Raw genomic sequence first — 19,978 nt, forward strand, 5'->3', positions numbered from 1 at the left:
CCTGGCCTAGCATTTCACTTCAGACACGCAGGTACCAGAGGTCAATCTTTGCCTTAACCGTGGAAGCTAGCTTGACTTAGCCTCCTCCCAGTTAGGCAGCTATGGGACCATCAGGATCACCTTTACCAGAACAGATAGGCTGGGGTAGGGCAAGGAATATTATAGCTGCTGAAGGTTTTGGTGGTCCACTGTCCGCTGGTCTTGGTTTATTGTGGTTCTGTCATGGTCTAGGTCATGGCTAGTTTCTACCTCTCCTCTTCCTGTAGTCTAGTGTCGTCATGGCTCAGGGGCAGATTATTCTGCCTTGGCTAGGGTGGCTGGTTTTTCCTGTGAGGATAGAGGTTGAACTAGACCTTGTACACTGGGATGCTATCCAGGTACTGCTGGATGTTAATGGATCCCTGTCTCCAGCGCCCCAGCTTTCTGAGCTGCTCAGTCATGAACTTTTTCTTCAGGTGGTCATACAAATGGCTCATCTTCTTCTTGGTCTTGTCTGAAGCTCTCATCTGACAAAAAAACCAGAGGTGATGTTAAGATGAAGAAGCTGTTTCACAGAAAGAGAAATGACCATGCTGCTGATATGGGGGTGGAAAATATGCCAGCTGGACTCAATATTCTATAAATATATCGACTCATAGGGAGCCTCAATTGCCCTATTTGTAAAACGTGGGCATTGAGCTAGATTACCCCTACAGTGCCTCCAACAGTCTACAGCCCAGAGGCCTAATTTTGACCTCAACATCTCTATTTGAAAACTGGTCAGAAAGAGGTGCAGGGTGGGGAGGGTGGAAGGAAAGACCATCTTGTTCCTCCTCCTCCTCAAATCCTATCACCTTGTCCCTATTACTCATTTAGTGCTTACCACATATTGTCTGCGACATCCTCTATATCACACTGAACTCTACTTATTTTGTCTGGCACATCATTTCTTTCCTTTCCCCAACAAGACTGTAAGCTCTGGGAAGGCACATTCTCTATCTTACTCGCTCATGTACTTATTCCAATGAGCTAGCTGTGAAGAGGATACTAATAAAAATCAGCCGCAGGTCTTCATAGTGACTACAACATAGTCAGGAAGGTGGGGCACATGCCCAAATATTTCTAAGTGAGGCACAGAGTGCCACATCCCTAAAAGTACAGAGTTCAAAGAACGTAGATATCAAGAAAAGCCTCCTGGAAGAATGCATATAAATTGGGGTTGGGTTTTAAAGGATGGGAAAGTATTGGGCCTGTGAAATCAGAACCAGATGGGAGTTGATCCAGGGAGTTGACATTTTCACAAACTCTCCCTGGAATTCCAGGCACTAACATTGTCTCAAAACCCAGCACAATGTAAGCAAAGGAGAATTCCATAAAGGCCAGACAGTGTTGCCATGATTATGTGACAAGGGGAGTCAAAGAACCTAAGTGAATCTTGGGAACAATTGATAAAGAGGGAGGGTGGGTATGTTCTCTGAGTATGCTCAGATTATTCCCAAGACACAGGGTCTTAGCTGTTCTTGTCAAGGTCCTGAGAAATCAGTGGCTAGCCAAAGCTGCCTCTTTCTAATGTGCCTCTCTTCCTTTCTGCGGGGAGACAGAAAGACTGCCATACTGGGCTTTTAGCAAGTCACCAGGTCTACAAATAAGAAGATAGTCTTTGTCCTTAAGGAAAGATGTCCCATACTGTGGTCAGTCAGATGCAGGTTTGCACCTCTACAATGATGCACAGTATGACTTTAGTGAAGTTACTCCATCTCTCTGAGCCTCAATTTCCTGAACTATTAAATGAGTTAATAATACATAATGGACATTGCGTACCTAAAACATATAAGGGCTCGATACAGCTTTAAAAGAACTTCTGGATGACTGAAGGGTGTTTGGCACAGCCCTCTGGTACATATAAAGCACCTCAGGAAAGTCTCCAGTTATAGTATCTCAGGGATCCTCAACCCACTTGCCAAATAGAACATCCCCTTCCCTACTGGTTATAGGAATTGACCCCCAATCCATCCCAGGCCAGTCAGAATAGCTCATACCCACTGGTCACACTGACTGGGGCAACGATGGGCCAGTGACACACCCTGGGCCAATGGGAGTCCTTCTCCAGGAACTGTTTAATGTGAGAAACAGTGGAAACACTCCACTTCCTTTCTAGGCTAAAGGCCAAGGTTTCCTGAGGCCATGTCCCCAGGGACAGCCAGCCAACATGCAGAAAGACACAGAAAAGAGATAAAAAGGGAAAGTGGAAAACACATCTAATGGTATATCATCCCAAACATTGGTGATCCTGCCCTACCTATCCTTGATTATGTAAACACACTGTTCTCTATTTACTTGTACTAGTTCAAGTTCAGTGTGAGTCACCTGCAACTGGAGGATCCTAGTAGATCCTAGTTTACAAATGAGAAGAGTCCTGGAGGAAATGTGATTCCCAAGGTCACACAAAGCTAGCTTACCCATTGCCAAGTCCACCTTCTTTCTACTACACTGTGCCACTGAAGTTTAGCAGAAGGAGAAACACCCAGACCCCTGCTCTTCTTTTGGCCTCTATGGGCTTTAAGAGGATTTAGCATCATCTCCCAAGCCTCTTCCACTCTTTTTAATGTCAGAATCTCATAGGCCCATCCAGATTTGCGCCTGGAACATTGGAGAGAAGTCAACAGAGTCAAGAAGGGGGCAGAAACTCAACACTGGGCTCCCTGCTCTGCTTGAAGAAAGGAGTACATTCTCATAGTCCAGCAGGTTCTCCAGCCTCTTCCTAGTGCCCAACTCAGGGCCTATCCCAAAGAGCCTCTAATGACATATTTAATGAATTAATTGAGCCTGTGGGATGAAAACAGTGTTTTCCCTCCCCTTCTTCTGCAGGCTTTTAGGTAAACAGGTCCAACCCTACTTATAAGCAAAAAAGGGGAAGGACCTCAGTTCTCCTCCAGAAAACAAGGGGAATCCCTGAAGGAAAAAACAGACGTAATAGTGTTGATGCCACTTCGAACTCTAAGACCCGAGATTTTTTTCTACAGGATACAGCAGAATCCATTTATGGATTCCCTAAATAGAGAAATAACATGAATAGAGGGGGGGGAAATGCCACTAGAGCCAAGAAACATGGAATCCTTCTCCCTAGCTCCCTTGGCCCAAGAATAGCTAAGACATCTGGGGCAAATCAGTAACCCTGAATCTCAGCTGCCTCCTCTGTAAAATGGGACTAGCTTTAAAGCACCTTGATGGCCCCTTATCACCTCTGAGATCTGTGATCCACATGCCCCAAGGCTACTGGGGATAGTGAAGTGAACCTGGATCAAGCCACTAACACCCTGTAAGCCAAAGTCTTTTGATGACTTTACCTTCATCTCATAGACTCGCTGTGCACTGAGGTTGTCACGAATAATCACCCGGGATAAGTTGCTCTTGGGTAAAAATTTTTTCATTGCTGCTTCACTGGAATTCATTAAGCTGGAAATGAGAGGGAAAAGTGGTGCAGGGTGAGATGGCTGGGGCCAGATGGCAGGGCTAGGACAGGGACTGGTTTACTGGGGTCCTAGTGGAGAGACTAAGGCTTCTCCAGGATAATCTTAGGAGAGGCGCAGCTCTGTCATAATTGTCAGAGGAGCAAGGGAGTAGGCCTAGGCTACTCCTCTTGCAGAAAACATGCACTCAAGGGGTATTTTCTGGATGATGAAAGGAAAACCCATCCTGAGAAGGATGCAGAAAGGCCCAGAGCAGTCCACAAGAAAAGTGTGAACAGGACTCAGAACTGTCCTCAGAAGCAGCCATCTTAAGGAGAAAATATAGGATGAGATGGGAGGCAGGGGTCTTAGTGGAGAGGAGCAAAAGTCGTATGATAGCGGTCAGAGGGAGGTGAGGTGGAGAGCATTTGCTCCAGAGCCTAGGTCTAAGAAAGATTCGTAGTGGGAGGGATCAGAGGAAGCAGGGAAAAAGAGAGGTTTGGAGGTTAGGCTGGTTAATAAAGGAATTCTAAGGGAAGAAGGTTCGGGAAAAGTCTAGAAAAGAGAGGAAAGTCTGTGGGGGAGAAAGATTTGAGGAGATTCCCTAAGATGAGAAATAAAGATGCGATGGGAGGGAGGTGGGGGGAGGGAGGGATACGGAATGGAGCCAAGTGCTCCAGGTGAAACTAGAGATAAAAATTTGATGAAAATCAAGAATTGGTCAAAAATAGATATGCCAGGTTTTCACTTTTTGGTAATTTGGTTGCACCATAAAGTGGTTTTGCAAATATGTACTTTAAGTGTTTTTGCCTATTTCAAAATAATTCTTCATATTTTCTTCCTAAAATGTAAGCTAAATGTACAATAGGGAAGCAATTGAATAAATTATAATTAGGTCATACAATAAAATACTATGCAACCATGAATAAAACAGACATACATGGTGTATTAGGTGGCAGTGGGGGAGCAGGCAGGTAACACAAGAGTGAACTTTCTTGTGACAAATTTTTCCCCTAAAAGATGTACCATGTTGTGGTACATGTATATGAGTGGATCTGGAAAAATATACACGGTGGTTATCTGTGGCCATAGATTTTGCTTGTTTGTCTAGTCTGGTTTTCCTACAAGTGTATACTACTTTGATAGGACAAAAAAGGCAATTTTTAAAGGTTAAAAAACAATTTGAAGGATTAAAAAATGTTTTTCTAATTTACTTTCAGCCAATTTCGAACTATAGTTTTATGAATGGTTTTACATTTTCAGACTAGTATAAACAAATGTCCCCAGTCTCCCATTTACATTTTTCTGACAGCAAAGGCATGAAATGAAAAAGGCTCACATACAAAAAGTAGGTGCTCACATACAAGTCTCCTATATCCTGTTAAAAAAAAAAAAAAGACTGAAAATACCTAAAGATAACATAAAACACTCTGCACCCACTCAGTGGTGTACCAAATTTACCAATACTTCCTGGGAAGATTAAAAAAGGGGGGGGGGAGTGGGCACCAGGGCAGTGACTGTAAATATCCCCTTTCAAGTAATAAATGGTCATTTTATGTATTTTTAAATTTTTTTTTTTAATTTATTTCTGAGAGAGAGAGAGAGGGAGGCAGCGTGAGCAGGGGAGGGTCAGAGGGAGAGGGAGACACAGAATCCAAAGCAGGTAGGTTCCAGGCCCTGAGCTAGCCATCAGCACAGAGCCCGACGCGGGGCTCGAACCCACGACCGTGAGATCATGACTTGAGCCGAAGTCAGACGCTTAACCGAGAGCCACCAAGGCGCCCCATAAATGGTCATTTTAAACCAAACTGCTTTCCAATCCAAGGCCTTTGTGGGAGCCTAGAGGTGTTTCCAGGTTTGTGGAATGTAAGGGAAGGAGGGGGAAGTTGGAGTCTGCGGGGACTGAAGCTAAGGTGAGGGGCTTTCTCAGGACTACTGGGGAACAGAGAGGCTGAGGAGAGGGATGTCAGGCCTGAGGGGGATTGGGACTTGCTAGGCTCTAAGGAAATTCAAGGCTGGCCCACAGGGCGCTGGAGACCCTGGGGCCACGCGATGTCAAGCTTGGGAGACTGAAGGGCCGAGGAGATTTGTAAGACACGTGGGTAGGAGGTGAGGATTTCAGCTTCTCCTGGGAGTCCGGGCCGAGGGTGTTCGGGCTCCAGGGGATGCGAAGAGCTGTACTACTAAGGAGCAGGGGCTCGCATCCGCGAGAAATCCTGACTCTCTTGTAGTTTAACAAAGCGTCAGGCTCTGAGGGGCTCGGGGCTCTGGGAGAGCCAAGGGCCGCTGGGGGAGCGGGAGTCTGAGAGATTTCCAGGTCTGAGAAAAGCCCTGGGCACCAGGGCCGCACCTGAAGAGCACCGGTTGCTTCGCTGTCCGCGGCCGCAGGAAGCAGATCTGCGGATGGGTCCCTACGTTGATTTCCGGGTAGGTACTGAGCGTATGGCGCCGGAAGGCCCAGGCCGGGGTGATGCCGGAACTGGTGGTCGCGTGGGCGGCAGCCGAATTACCCAAAGTCGAGCCCAGGTTCCATGTGACCGAGGGCCTGGGCTGCTGGGCAGCCGCGTCTTCCACCCTCGATGACGACTCAGGAATGGAAGCCAGATGATGAGCCATGTTCGGAGGGCGCGACCGGACAGAGTGAGTCCTAGGGCAGACACGTTGCGCGAAGCCAAGCGCGTTACCCGGGTGACAAGTGACGGAGGGTGGGGCCGGGAGGCGGGACTTGTGCGCGGAATCCCGGAGGCTGCGGACGCGACAGAATTGTCCCTCGGCGGCCTCCGTGATGCGGCTCGGTGTGTTGCCTTGGAGATGAGCTGGGCATTTCTAAACGGGTGCAGAGAGCGGAGCTGACACTATCTCTCCGCTAAAACTGATGTGACCCCGGCGTGATCGCGGGGCGGGTAACCTGGAGAGGACGGAAGAGGCCGCTCCAGAGAGCGGAGAGGAGGCCGGGGTTTCTCCGAAGACCCGGTCCTGAGGATCCCTCTCCGCGAGGAAAGACCATTGCTATGGAAACCAGAGCTTGGGGCAGCCGGGGATTGTGGCCAGTCTGGTGACCAGTCTTCTTTCTTCCCGAGACCCTCGCCCACTTCGGGCGACGCTGCTTTCCTGCCCACGAGAGAGAGGTAAGACTTTGGGGGTTCTTGACAGCCAGCAGGCAAAGGAGCCTATTCCAACACTAACTCCCCAGGAAACCTATGTGACTCACTCCTGGAAGGAGCTCTTTGCTCTTGTCAACCCGTGGACTTCGTTCCACTCTTATAACTCAGCAATTATGAACGCCCCGCGGTGTTTGCCGACTTTTCTTGCCCATAATGAGACCAGAAAGATCAGCTTTAGGACCTTGCTTTGTGACCCTAAATAGGTCCTTTTCTCCTCTCTACCTCACTTTCCCCGTGTATATAAATGGAGATATAACCCCATACACCGGCCTATTATGTTGGTTTGAAGATGGAACCAGATGACGGAAGCCAAAGGCTTTGTAGGCTATAAAACGATGAAACTAATTTACACCCCCTCCCTTTCATGCTGACTGTTTTCAAATCTTTGTGTCATTTCTTGAGGCAATCATTGCAACTCCCTCACCCGAGCTGAAATAAATCCCTTTACTCTTCATTCCCATAATGCCCTGCATTTCAACGTCCCTAACAGTAGCGAGTTACCATGGCTTACTCTGTGCCAGGCCCTGTGTTAAACACTTTACCTAGGTTACCTCATTTCATCCTCAGAAGATCCTTATAAGATAGGCATTGTTATCCTTGTTTTCCAGCTCTGTTGTGTTTATTATTGTCCATTTAATGTCATCAGTATCTCTTACTAGACTTGGAGCTCTGTGAGAGGAGGGGCCATGACTGTCTTGTACATTTCAATATTCCTGGCACCTAATACAGAACCTGATAAATATTTCTTGACTAGCATGAAAATGTCTCTCCTCCCAATATTACCCTCACCTTCAAGAAAAGTGTCTTCTCTGGGGCGCCCGGGTGGCTTAGTCGGTTAAGCGTCCGACTTTCGCTCAGGTCATGATCTCGCGGTTTGTGGGTTCGAGCCCCGCGTCGGGCTCTGTGCTGACTGCCAGCTCAGAGCCTGGAGCCTGTTTCAGAGTCTATCACTCCCTCTCTCTCTGACCCTCTCCTGCTCACGCTGTCTCTCTCTCTCCTAGAAATAATTAAAAAAAAAAAAAAAAAGAAGTGTCTTCTCCTGCAAATGTTTTGTCACTGTGATCAATCACATTCTCTATTCCTGTTTCCCAGTGGGCACTAATTTTTGGGACCCTTAAACCACTTTTCTCTGGATTTTTGGGTGATAAGGATCCATCGTTTGGGTAATTAACATCCCATAGCATTTGGACTTTCAGCTGAGTTTGAGGGGCTTTTTCTCTGCTCCCACATGACCTTGAGAACCTATCTGCCATTCCTGAGGTGAATCTGATGCTTTGGGGGCATTGGCTGGTAGGATTTGCCCCAGTGTAGCCTTTGACCTTCCCCTCCAGCAGCTTGGAATCATTCTTACCTCTACCTAGCTCTTTTCCCAAATTCTAGACAAACATAGCCAGGGAACTCCTCTTTTCCAGAAGATCTCTCAGAAGGCAGAGTTGTGGCTGTTGGAGTCATTCCTTTGTCTAACAAATATTTATCAAGCACCTACTTGTAGGGACACAGAACTTAGCATTAGTGATATGGTAGGAGTAAAGATACCATTATAGTGAATCTCAATATAACTCACAGACAAATAAAGGCAAAGGAAGTGGTAGGAAGAAGAGCACTTAGGGCTTAGAAAACCTGGAGCAGGGACTTGATCAAACGTGGGAGAGGGGTATAGTTCCAGAAGGTTTCCCTCAGGAAGTGACCCTTGGCGAAGATCCCAAGTCCTCTGCTGAATGGAACAGATTAGGATCTGATAGGCTTGTAGGTAGGGAAAGAGGGTTGTGGGCTGAGAGAACAGCAAAGGCAAAAGCCCTGGGCCAGGGAGAACCAGGTGTCCATATGGCACTGCTAATGGCTCAGCCTAGCTAAGGCCCTTCAGGACATAGGAAAAGCATTAGCTTTTATTAAAGAGGCTAGAGATGGGCATGAGCCAGACCACAAATGGCCTTGACAGCCAAACTGAGGGGCTCTATCTCATCCTGACAGTGGCAGCCAGTGAAATATATTAAGCAGGGGAACAGAACTTCTGCTCCTAATTTGTGTATGCCTGATGAAGACTGCTATTTTGCCTTGAGAAATGTACTTTAAATATGAATACTCCTATTTCAGTGGAACATGTGAAAATATGTTCAAGAGTAGGAGAATGAAGGGCTGGTGATTTCTAGGAGAAAGCAGAGTCATGTCCCTCTGTGGGGTACGTGCCACAACCCTGCTGCGCACAGCATCATGTTGGTATAGCTTGTCTGCCTGAGGTCCTTCTGCTTCGATGCACTTGCTCCTGGGAGCTGCTATAGTGCCCCTTACTAAGCTGGCCTCCAGGAAGCTTTCAGCTACCCTCTTCCCCAAGCATTCCTTAGAGGCAAGGTGCAGGAACTTGGTTAGTGATGTAGTGCTCTGTAATTTAATATTACTTTCACAGGGACATATCTGGTCTCTTCAGAGGGGTAGTTCTTTTTTTTTAAATAGTTTATTGTCAAATTGGTTTCCATATAACACCCAGTGCTCATCCCCACAAGTGCCCTCCTCCATGCCCATCACTCCCCTTCCCCTCCCCCCGCATCTGCCCTCAGTTTGTTCTCGGCGTACTAGAGCCTCTCATGGTTTGCCTTCCTCCCTCTCCCCCACTATATTTCCCCTTCTTCTCCCCCATGGTCTTCCGTTAAGTTCCTCCTAATCCTCCTATACGTGCAAACATGGTATCTGTCCTNCCTTCCATCGGTTGCTTATTACTTTTATGGATTATTTCCTTTGCTGTGCAGAAGCTTTTAATCTTATTGAGGTCAGAGGGATAGTTCTTGAAGGGGGAAGCTGAGGCCCTACTTTCTCTTATACCACCAGTAACTCCCAGCACAGTAGGCTCTGGTACCATATCACAGGTTCAGAGTCTCATGATTTAAGCATAAAGTCAGAAGAGATGGAAAACTGTGTGAGTGGTTCCCAGTTGGAGAAGAGGGCTATGTGAACCTAGATAGAGAGGCCAGGGCACAGATGATGGATACAAGTAAGTCTGTTCAGCCAGAGACATAGAGCCCCTCAAGGGAGGCCTTGAGTTCCAGACTTGGTGGAGATAAGTTCTCTGGGTAATTCTGCTGTGATGGTCAGAAGACCACCTTGGGGATCCTGCTGTAGAACCATCCATCCATTTCCCAGGAATCCCCTGCAGTTGGCTTTCTGGCCCAGCTGGGCTCCTGCTATCTAAACATTCTCTCCCTCCTTGCAGTTTCCCATGGCACAGTCTAGCAGAAAGATGCAGCCTTTGTGCCTCACTGGCCGCTGACCCACTGGCCTGATGACAGCACCCCCGTGTACCTTTCCGGTTCAGTTCCGGCAGCCCTCGGTCAGCGGCCTCTCACAGATCACCAGCAGCCTATATATCAGCAATGGGGTGGCTGCCAACAACAAGCTCATGCTCTCCAGCAACCAGATCACCACTGTCATCAACGTCTCAGTAGAAGTGGTGAACACTTTATATGAGGACATCCAGTATGTACAGGTGCCTGTGGCTGACACACCCATCTCACGTCTCTGCGACTTCTTTGACCCCATTGCTGACCACATCCACAGCGTGGAGATGAAGCAGGGCCGCACGCTGCTGCACTGTGCCGCTGGTGTGAGCCGCTCAGCTGCCCTCTGCCTTGCCTACCTCATGAAGTACCATGCCATGTCCCTGCTAGATGCCCACACATGGACCAAGTCATGCCGGCCCATCATCCGGCCAAACAATGGCTTTTGGGAGCAGCTCATCCAATATGAGTTCCAGCTGTTTGGCAAGAACACCGTGCACATGGTCAGCTCCCCTATGGGAGTGATCCCTGATATCTATGAGAAGGAGGTCCATTTGATGATTCCACTGTGAGCCATCTCGGCAGCCCCTGCACTCGGGTCAGAGGTGCAGATCTGCTGTTGACCAAGATCTGAACTTAAACATTCTGTTGTGTTGATACAGAAAACACATATGATGCCTTTTATAAGGACCAGGAAATAAAGGAAAGGTACTGTAGCTTTTAACCTTATTATCCTTATCTTCAAAGATTAAATTCACTAACTGTACAATGGTGCAGATAAGCTTCCTACCCTGTGAGTGACAGGTCATGGCTGCTGGCCAGATGGGAGAGTGAGGCAAGTGCCCAGGTCAAATGGACCAGTGCCTAAAGCATATGGCAAGCCTGGGACCTGCTGCCCTCCCACATACTGACCCACGAATGAGTCAACCACCATTCCACTTCACTCTTTCAAACCCAAAGCCAGAGCCTTAAACATCATGGTGCCTCCTGTGCCACTCACAGTAAGTGCCAACCCACTAGATAAGTGGCCTTCAGGTGGTGCTCTGGGAGCCCTGGGGGCCCAGGCCAACCCTGCTTCCACCTTCAACCACAGGGGCCCAACTCTGGTTTTCTGGATTGGATTTACACATGACATAGTTTTCAACGAAAGCATTCCACTGTATAAAAAATTTTTTTAATATATTTTGAGTGCTATTGTAGGTGACAAGTTCTCAAAGTACCCATGGCAGTCCCCACCAGCCTTTGATGATGGCATTAGTTTCCTTCTTAGAGGCACATTGGAGAGCAGGCCTGACAACAGGCTTTAGGAGTTCTTCTCACAGGTCTTGATTTGGAAGACCAGAGCTGCACACCGGAACCTAGCCTTGTCATCTCCTCCCCATATGATCTGGGACCTCTTGGAGCCTCAGCCTTCTCATCTGTCCAAGAAATGACAGCCTTTTCTCACAGCGTTGTCATGAAGATTCAACAATTCCTTAACGTGGTGCCTGACAAATGGCCAGTGCTTATGGTAGCAACTCTCGGCGTGAATGATACTTTGGCCCTGCTGGTCTCAGCACGATCATCCTCACAATGGCATTTCCCCCATCTTTGCACAGGCCCTTACTGTTTACAAAATGCTCTTCCAAAAAGCTCTCCTATGTGAAGGAAAAAAAAGGTTTACGTTCTTTTACACCCTCCTTTAGAAGAGGCCTAGGCTACATAGCCTTTTCAGAGTTCCCATTGTGTTTAGTCCATGTGCGCCTTGGGGGTCCTAAAGCAAGGAACATACTTCCAGCTTCCCCCCACAGGCTTTGTTTAGATTGCCGACCACTAAAGTCAGTGCCCTGGTCTGGCTAACCACCTGAGTGTATGAGGGCACATGCCAAAGGGACAAATGAGTGGGCCCAACCTATAGGCCCTGAAATTCAAGATGGTTCAAACCTCCCAGGGGCCTGAGGATCTGACTCAAGACCAGTAATTCTAGTCCAGAGGTTTTCAAATGAACAACGTAGGAGACAGACAAAAGCACAACTTCTCTGTGGGTCCAGAGCCCAGTGGAAGCCAAATGCCTTCTTCCAAACCTACCCCACCCCCACTTCCATGAAGGGCATGCCCAAGGGTACAATTTTAGAGTGTGGGGGAGAACGAAAATCACTGCTCTAGACTACTTCTCATTTTACAGGCGAATAAACAGACCTACAAATACCAGGGCTGGTGTGGCAGAGCCCCCACAAAGCAGCCTTTCTGGAAGAAACCTAGGTGGAAAATTTCTTCACCTTGTTAAAATTTCTCTTAGCCTTGTTAAAAAGAAATTGACTGGGACATGTTTTATCTTCATTTTTTAAAACTTTGAATTAACTTATGATAAAAGTAACTTTTTTGTATGTACAGTTCTGTTTTAACACATTTGTGTAACTACCTCTGCAATTAGAACACAGCAGTTCCATCACCACAAAAATTCTCTGATGCCACTTCTTTGTTATCAAACCTTTGCCCCACCCCAGCCTCTGGCACATTCCAATCTGTTCTCCATTCCTGTAGATTTGCCTTTTTTAGAATGTCACATACATAGCATCACAGAGGATGTAATCTCTGGAGACTGGCTTCTTTCAGTATGTCTTTGAAATTCATTCATGTTGCTTTTTACAGCTAAGTAATGTTCCAATGTGCAGATGTACCACAGTTTGTTTTAACATTCACCCATTGAAGGATATTTGGGTTGTTTCCAATTTGGGGCATTTTGAATAAAATTGCTACAAACATTTATGTATAGGTTTTTATGCGAACATAAGTTTTCATTTATCTAGGGTATATATCTAGAAGTGGGATCGATCAATTATATGGTAAAGATTATATTTAACTTTATGAAAAACCACCAGACTTCCAGAGTAGCTACATACCATTTTGTGTTCCACTATGAGAGATCCACTTTCTCACTAGGATTTGGTACTGCCAATACTTTTTATTTTAGCCATTCTGATAGATATGTGGTATTAGCTCAATTTGCATTTTCCTAATGGTTCTTGATGGTGAGTATCTTTTTGTGTAATTGATTGCCTTCCACCCATCCTCTTTGGTGAAATGTCTATTCAACTCTTGCTCATTTTAAAATTGGGCTCTTTTCTCACTCTTAAATGTTTAGAATTCTTTAAATATTCTGGATACAAGTCCTTTGTCAGATACAGATTTGTAAATATTTTTCTCAGTCTGTCTTGTCTTTGCGTTTCTCTTAGAAATGTCTTTTGCAGAGCAAAAGTCTTTAATTTTGATGAAGTGCTACTTGCCAATTTTTCCTTTTATAGATTGTTGTTTTAGTGTCATGTCTAAGAACTCTTTGCCTAACCTCAGAGCACAAAGATTTTCTCCAATGTTAAAGATTGAGGGTTTAAAGTTTTCTCTTATTTGTATTATCTTTTGGTAAAAGGTGTGAGGTTTAGTTTCAGGTTCATATTTTTTCATATAGATGTCTAATGGTTTTAACTACATTTGTTGAAAATTGTCCTTTATTGAACTGCCTTTGCTCCTTTTTGTAGGTTTGTTTTGGATTCTTTATTCTGTGAAATATATGTATCTTTCTCTTCACCAGTACCATAACTATTTTGATTACGGTACAGTAAGTTTTAAAGTCAGATAGTATGAGTCCTCCAATTTTTCTTCTTTAAAAAAAATTGAGTTATTCTGGTTTCTTTGCCTTCATATAAATTTTAGAACCAACTTATCTGTATCAAGAACAACAATAATAAACTCCTACTGGGATTTAAATTGAAAGTGTGTTAAATCGGGGTGCCTGGGTGGCTCAGTGGGTTAAGCGTCCTACTTCGGCTCAGGTCATGATCTCACAATTCATGGGTTCGAGCCCTGCATGGGGCTCTGTGCTGACAGCTAGCTCAGAGCCTGGAGGCTGTTTCAGATTCTGTGCCTCCCTCTCTCTCTGACCCTCCCCTGCTCACACTGTCTCTCTCTCTCTCAGAAATAACACATTTAAAAAAAAATTTTTTTTAAAAAGTCTGTTAAATCTATTGGCCAGTTTGGGGAAAAATTGCTGTCTTTACTCTGTTGAACCTTCTGATCCATGAATATATTATGTATCCCCACTTAGTCTTTGAGATCTTTCATCAGTGTTTTGTGGTTTTCAGCATACAAATCTTATATATTTCACTGTATTTAAACCTTAGTATTTCACTGAGAGAGGGAATTGTAAAAAAAAGAATTAATGTTGGTTTCTAATTGTTCATTGTTGGTACTGTATAGAAATAGGATTGATTTTTGTGTGTTGGCCTTGTACCCTATAACCTTGCTAAGAGCTTTTTTGTAGGTTCCTTGGCAGTCTACATGTAGACAATCACGTAATCTTCAAATAGAAATAGTTTTATTTCTTCCTTTCTAATCTAAACATCTTTATTATTTTATTACACTGGCTACAACCTCCAGTATGATGAATATGAGTGATGAAAATAGACATTCTTGCTTTGTTCCTGATCTTAGAAAATGTTCAATCTTTTACCGTTAATTATGGTGTTAACTATAGGTTTTTGTAGTTAAGGAAACCCTTATATTACGTTAAGGAAGTTAGGGAAGAATAGGAAAGTATTTTCTCCTCTTCTATTTACTGAAAGAGATATGTGAATTGGTGTTATTTCTTTAAATGTTTGATAGAATTCACCAGGGAAATCGTCCGGACCTGGAGATTTCTTTTTCAAAAGAATTTAACAATGGATTCAATTCTTTTAATAGGTAAAGGACTATTCAGATTATCTATTTCAACTCGGGTGAGTTTTGGTAGTTTGTGAATTTTGAGGAATAGCTCCATTTAATTGAAATTGTCAAATTTATGCATGTAGAGTTATTTGTAGTATTCCTTATTATCTTTGTTATCTGCATGATCCACAGAGATATCACCTTTTCATTCTTCATGCTGATAATTTGTCTTCTCTCTTTATTTCTTTATTAGTCTGGCTACCAGTTTATCAATTTTTAAAATCTTTTAAAGAACTACCTACTGGGGCAGCTGGGTGGCTTAGCTGGTTAAGCATCTCACTTTGGCTCAGGTCATGATCTCATGGTCTGTGAGTTCTAGCCTGTGTTGGGCTCTGTGCTGACAGCTCAGAGCCTGGAGCCTGCTTTGAATTATGTGTCTCCCCCTGTCTCTCTGTCCCTCCCCCGCTCTTGCTCTGTCTCTCTCTCTCTCTCTCTCTGTCTCAAAAATAAATAAACATTAAAAGAAATAAAGAACTACCTACCTTGTTTTTTATTTTCTCTATTGTTCTTCCCTTTTCTACTTCTTGATTTCTGTTCTTTATTATTTCTACAGTTCTCCTTGTTTAGAATTTATTTTATTTTTTCTAGTTTCATAAGGTGAAAACTTATATTATTGATTTCACACCTACATCCCACAAATTTTAATATGCTGCATTTTCATTTTGTTCATTTCAAAATATTTTCTAATTTCTCTTGAAATGTCCTCCTTTACCCATGTATTACTTAGAAGTGTATAGTTAATTTCTAAGTATTTGGAAATTTTACAACTATCTCTCTGTTATTGGTTTCTATTTAATTACATCATGATGAAACCTCATAAGAAGAACATCATAAATCATATGCTTTCATTTCTTTTCAATTTGTCAGTGTTTACTTTATCATGTAGGATATGTTCTATAATGGTGAATGCTTCATGTGCACTTAAGGGAAAAAAGGTTATTTTGGATTAAGTGGTCAATAAATGTAAATTTATTGATTGATGGTGATGGTGGTTTCAATTCTTTTACACTCATCCTGATTTTCTGTTTACTTGTTCTACTGATTACCAAGAAAAGAGTGTTGAGATATTTAACTGAAGTTGTAGATTTATCTACACCTCCTTTCAATTCATTTAATTTTTGTTTTATGTATTTTTAAGCTTAGTTATTAGGTATATACATATTTAGGATTGTTATATCTTAATGATGAATTGACCCTTTTTTGATATCCAGTGTCTCCTTATCCTTCTTTATTTTTTGAAGTCTACTTTGTTTGATGTTAATATAGCCACTCCAGCTTTGTTTTGAGTAGTATTTGCATACTTTAACATCCTTTTACTTTGAACCTACTACATCATTACATTAAAATGGGTTTCTTGGAGACACCATATAGTTGGGTCTTGTTTTTACACATCCAATCTGTCTTTAAATTGGTGTGTTTAGACCAAAATTATCAATATTGGATTTAGGCCTACCATTTTGTTTTCTGTTTGTCCTCTTTTCCAGTTTTTTCCCTTTCCCTGCCATCTTTTGGATTATTGAATACTTTTAAAATATTCCATTTTAATTTTATATAATTTTTTAGGGGTTACACTAGAGAATATAATATACATACTTAGCTTTTCAGAATCTATTTAGAATTAATATCTTATCCACTTCCCTCTGATAATGTATTAGTTTTCTCTTGCTGCTGGAACAAATTACCACAAACTCATTGGCTTAAAACAATACCTACCAATATTTCACAATTTATATAGATCAGAAGTCTGGTTGGGCTTGACTGAATCCTTTGCATAGGGTCTCACAAGGCCAAAATCAAGATATTTCATAAGGCCAAAATTACATGCATTTTTAAATTGTTTTTGTTTTGTCTTGTTTTTTACTGGATGGATTCTGCTTCTAAGTTTTTTGAAGTTGTTGACTGAATTCAGTTTCTTGTTGTTGTAGGGCAGAAGACCCCATTTCCTTACTAACTGTCAGCGGTGGGCTGATGTTTTCTCCTGGAAGCTGCCCACATTCCTTCAAATGCTTTCCAGCAAGTTGAGTCCCTCTCACATGCTGAATACCTTTGGCTTTTCCCTCTGTTGCATCTCTCTGAATCTAGCCAGAGAAAGTTCTCTGCTTTTAAGGATTCATGTGATACATTAGGCTCACCCAATATTCCAGGTAATCCTCATTTTATTTTTAATGTTTTTATTTATTTTTTAATTTTTAGAGANCACTGCAGGGCTTGAATTCGTGAACCTCAAAATTATGACCTGAGCCAAGTCAGAAGCTTAACTGACTGGGCCACCCAGGCACCACCAGGTAATCCTCATTTAAAAGTCCATAAACTCAATTAGATCTACAAAGTCCCTTTTGTCATTTAAGTAACATTCACTGTTTCCAGAGAATTGGGCAGGAACATCTTTGGGAGGGATGAGCATTCTGCCCATCACAGTTAATTTCTATTGATCTATCTTCAAGTTCACAGACTTTTCTCTATCATCTCCATTCTGCTACTAAGGCCATCCAGTATGTTTTCTAATTTTGATAAATATAATTTCTTAGTTTTAAATTTTCTATTTTGTTATTTTCTGTATCTTCTATTTTTCTGCTAATTTTTTTCATTTCTAAAGTCTTTTTCCAATATATCTGTCCAGGTCATCTCAGTGTTCAGACTTTCTTGGTTCTTTCTATGTAGAGTAATTTTGGATTGTATCCTGAGCATTTTGAATATTATGTTATGAGACTGTAGGTCTTAGTTAAATCCTATGGAAAATGAAAACTGGGGGGGCAGTTGCCCCATTGAAGTTCAGTTCTGATCTGCCTCCCATGCACTGTTAAAAACACCATTACAAGCACAAAGCACAAAATGGAATCATTTATGCTGAGCCCCATGTCACCAAACTGAGACTTAATTTAATTACAGTTTGGGCTCTACTAGAAATGGAATGTTAAACTAGTCAATCAGGAGTTGCCTGATCAGTACTAGTTAGGTAATCTTCCTGATAAATCCCTGCCATCTTCTAAAGAGAAATAACCTTGCAATAACCTAGCCACATTTTGCCTGCTCCCTTCTGTCTAAAAATGTCCTTCATTTTGTATAGTTCCTTGGAGCTCCTTTCTTTCTGTTAGATTGGATGTTGCCAGAGTCATGAACTGTTGAATAAAGCCAATAAGATCTTTAAAATCTACTCAGTTGAATTTTGTGTTTTAAAAGGATCATACTCCCAATATCAGTTCAATTTTCAAAACTTTTGCAATGTAGTTTAGATCTGTCCTGTTTGTGCCACCCAGGGGCCAGTCTGAAATCTGGGTGGTCTACCTAGTTTAGTTCTGAAATTCATTGGAATACTATTTAGAGTCAGATCCATGCATGAAGACTAGCAGTTCACATGCAACTTTATGGGATCCATTTCTCAAGCTCCCTCCTCTCCACGATCTCTGCCACACTTCTGAGTTTTCAAGACCACCCGTTCCCCTGTTCCTCCAGCTAGAAATCAGGGCCTTTTGGTCTGCCTGCTGTGCAGCATACATTCTGTGACTGGGTCTGCTCTGGGGCAAAGTGACAGGATGGAGAAAGAAAAGGCAATGGGAATATCTCCCCCTGCCCCTCCCTCCCTCTCTCCATACACACTTTTCAGGTGACAGTTCTTTTGGTCAGAGAACAAGATTCCCCTCAGAATTTGGTGTGCTTTCCCAGCTGCCACTGCCACTGCTGCTGCCCTGAGTCTTAACTTAAGTATGAGGCTTGCCTGGGAATAGGGCAAAAGAAGAGAAAAGGTAGGGAAGGATTTCCTTTACTTTGTCCTAAAGGGGCCCTCCTTTCTACTCCTCAGACCAGGAAGATGGCTTCTCTTGGAATGTTTTCTTCCATGTCCAGTGCACAGTGCCAGGAGTCACACTGCCTCTGAGATCAGGCCAGGAGATAAAGGAACAAAAAACAAAACAGGAAGCTCACCGCCAGATTGTTTATACTTCAGGTTCTGATTCCCTTTCCCAAACCACGTGCTACCATTTCGTTTTCAGAGTCCTCAGAGAGCTGCTCCATTCTGTCTAGTGTTTTTAGTTGCATTTGGGGGAAGGACAGCTGATGCTTACTCTGTCTTACTCAGAACTGGAACCCTAATAAATTTATTTTTAAAAATATGTGCCCATTTGCGGAAAAAAAATATGGTCCACCTACAATAGTATCTCGAGGCAATAACAAGTCAACATTTTGGTGTAGTGGTGTATTTCCTTCTATGCATTTTTCTTTTTCTTTTCTTATTTTTTTGTAGTTGAGTAAATACAATTTTGGATCCTCCTTTTATTTATTTATTTATTTTTAATGTTTTATTTATTTCTAGGAGAGAGAGAGAGAGACAGCGTGAGCAGGGAAGGGTCAGAGAGAGAGGGAGTCACAGACTGAAACAGGCTCCAGGCTCTGAGCTGGCAGTCAGCACAGAGCCCGACGCGGGGCTCGAACCCATGAACCGCGAGATCATGACCTAAGCGAAAGTCGGACGCTTAACCGACTAAGCCACCCAGGTGCCCCTGGATCCTCCTTTTAAAAAATATTCTTTTTAATTTCAGAATCGGTTGTGGTAGGAGCAGGATTTCACATGCTAAGTGGAGGAGGTTGAGATTGAGGGCTACAGGGAAGGTCCAAGTCCTTTTCCCAAATAGTTCACTCCGTTCCTTCAAACTCAGTAGAGTGGACCTTTACTCAAACAACACAGGAAAAGTGGGCCATGTTGGAGTTTTGACACAGTTCTGTACTAGGGAAAAATGAAATGATCCTCACAGCCCAACATCCTGGCTTGGAGCAGGGATTCCAGATATCTGATTTTATGAAACTTTAACTTTCCCACTTTATTTTTTTAAGCTTATTTATTTATTTTGAGAGAAACAGTGAGAGTGGGGGAGGGGCAGAGAGAGAGGGAGAGAGAAAGAATTCCAAGCAGGCTCTGCACTGCCAGCACAGAGCCCAATTCAGAGCTCAAACTCATGAACCCGTGAGATCATGACCTGAGCCAAAACCAAGAGTCAGACGGTAAACTAACTGAGCCACCCAGGCACCCCTAATGTTCCCACCTTGAAAGTCCAGAATTACTTTCTTTCTTTATGATGAATTAAAGAATTACATGTGGCTTGAGAAGTTTCTGTGAGGGGCGCCTGGGTGGCTTAGTCGGTTGAGCGGTCCGACTTTCGCTTGGGTCATGATCTCGCGGTTCGTGGGTTCGAGCCCCGCGTCGGGCTCTGTGCTGACTGCCAGCTCAGAGCCTGGAGCCTGTTTCAGTCTGTGACTTCCTCTCTCTCTGACCCTCCCCTGCTCACGCTGTCTCTCTCTCTCTCCTAGAAATAAATAAAACATTAAAAAAAAAAAAAGAAGTTTCTGTGAAGTTTATAATACCCTGGCAGATAAATAGTGACAT

At 43.5% G+C, this 19,978-nt stretch overlaps 2 protein-coding genes across 4 annotated transcripts; one reads left to right on the top strand and one right to left on the bottom strand.

The window, feature by feature from the left end:
• Window positions 1–175: 175 nt before the first annotated feature.
• CUNH5orf52 (chromosome unknown C5orf52 homolog) lies at window positions 176–6,238 on the bottom strand. The gene is made up of 3 exons (XM_077761594.1): window positions 5,779–6,238; window positions 3,327–3,435; window positions 176–506 (listed from the first exon to the last, which is right to left on the bottom strand). Exons 1-3 carry the CDS (start codon window positions 6,042–6,044, stop codon window positions 348–350), a joined length of 534 nt encoding a protein of 177 aa, XP_077617720.1. The 5' UTR covers window positions 6,045–6,238; the 3' UTR covers window positions 176–347.
• DUSP18 (dual specificity phosphatase 18) lies at window positions 6,238–18,682 on the top strand. 3 transcript variants are annotated; one of them, XR_013334517.1, is made up of 4 exons: window positions 6,238–6,556; window positions 9,798–10,569; window positions 16,527–16,745; window positions 18,401–18,682. XR_013334517.1 is itself a non-coding variant. In XM_077761593.1 (2 exons), exon 2 carries the CDS (start codon window positions 9,867–9,869, stop codon window positions 10,431–10,433), a length of 567 nt encoding a protein of 188 aa, XP_077617719.1. In that variant the 5' UTR covers window positions 6,238–6,556; window positions 9,798–9,866; the 3' UTR covers window positions 10,434–10,585. The 3 variants fall into 3 exon arrangements, 1 of the variants encoding a protein (XP_077617719.1); XR_013334518.1 differs by lacking the exon at window positions 16,527–16,745; XM_077761593.1 differs by lacking the exons at window positions 16,527–16,745; window positions 18,401–18,682 and having other exon boundaries at window positions 9,798–10,585.
• The last annotated feature ends 1,296 nt before the right edge of the window (window positions 18,683–19,978 follow it).

Source organism: Crocuta crocuta, unplaced genomic scaffold, assembly GCF_008692635.1.
Source record: "Crocuta crocuta isolate KB4526 unplaced genomic scaffold, BGI_CrCroc_1.0 scaffold348, whole genome shotgun sequence".
In the NCBI taxonomy this organism is placed as follows: Eukaryota; Metazoa; Chordata; class Mammalia; order Carnivora; family Hyaenidae; genus Crocuta; species Crocuta crocuta.

Excerpts from the sequence above, each read along its gene's own strand:
- CUNH5orf52 (XM_077761594.1), bottom strand. The coding sequence starts at position 6,044 with ATGGCTCATCATCTGGCTTCCATTCCTGAGTCGTCATCGAGGGTGGAA. Across the intron at positions 3,436-5,778 it reads AAGCAACCGGTGCTCTTCAG|CTTAATGAATTCCAGTGAAG; the intron begins GTGCGGCCCTGG and ends TCTCATTTCCAG. Across the intron at positions 507-3,326 it reads AGCGAGTCTATGAGATGAAG|ATGAGAGCTTCAGACAAGAC; the intron begins GTAAAGTCATCA and ends TTTTTTTGTCAG.
- DUSP18 (XM_077761593.1), top strand. The coding sequence starts at position 9,867 with ATGACAGCACCCCCGTGTACCTTTCCGGTTCAGTTCCGGCAGCCCTCG.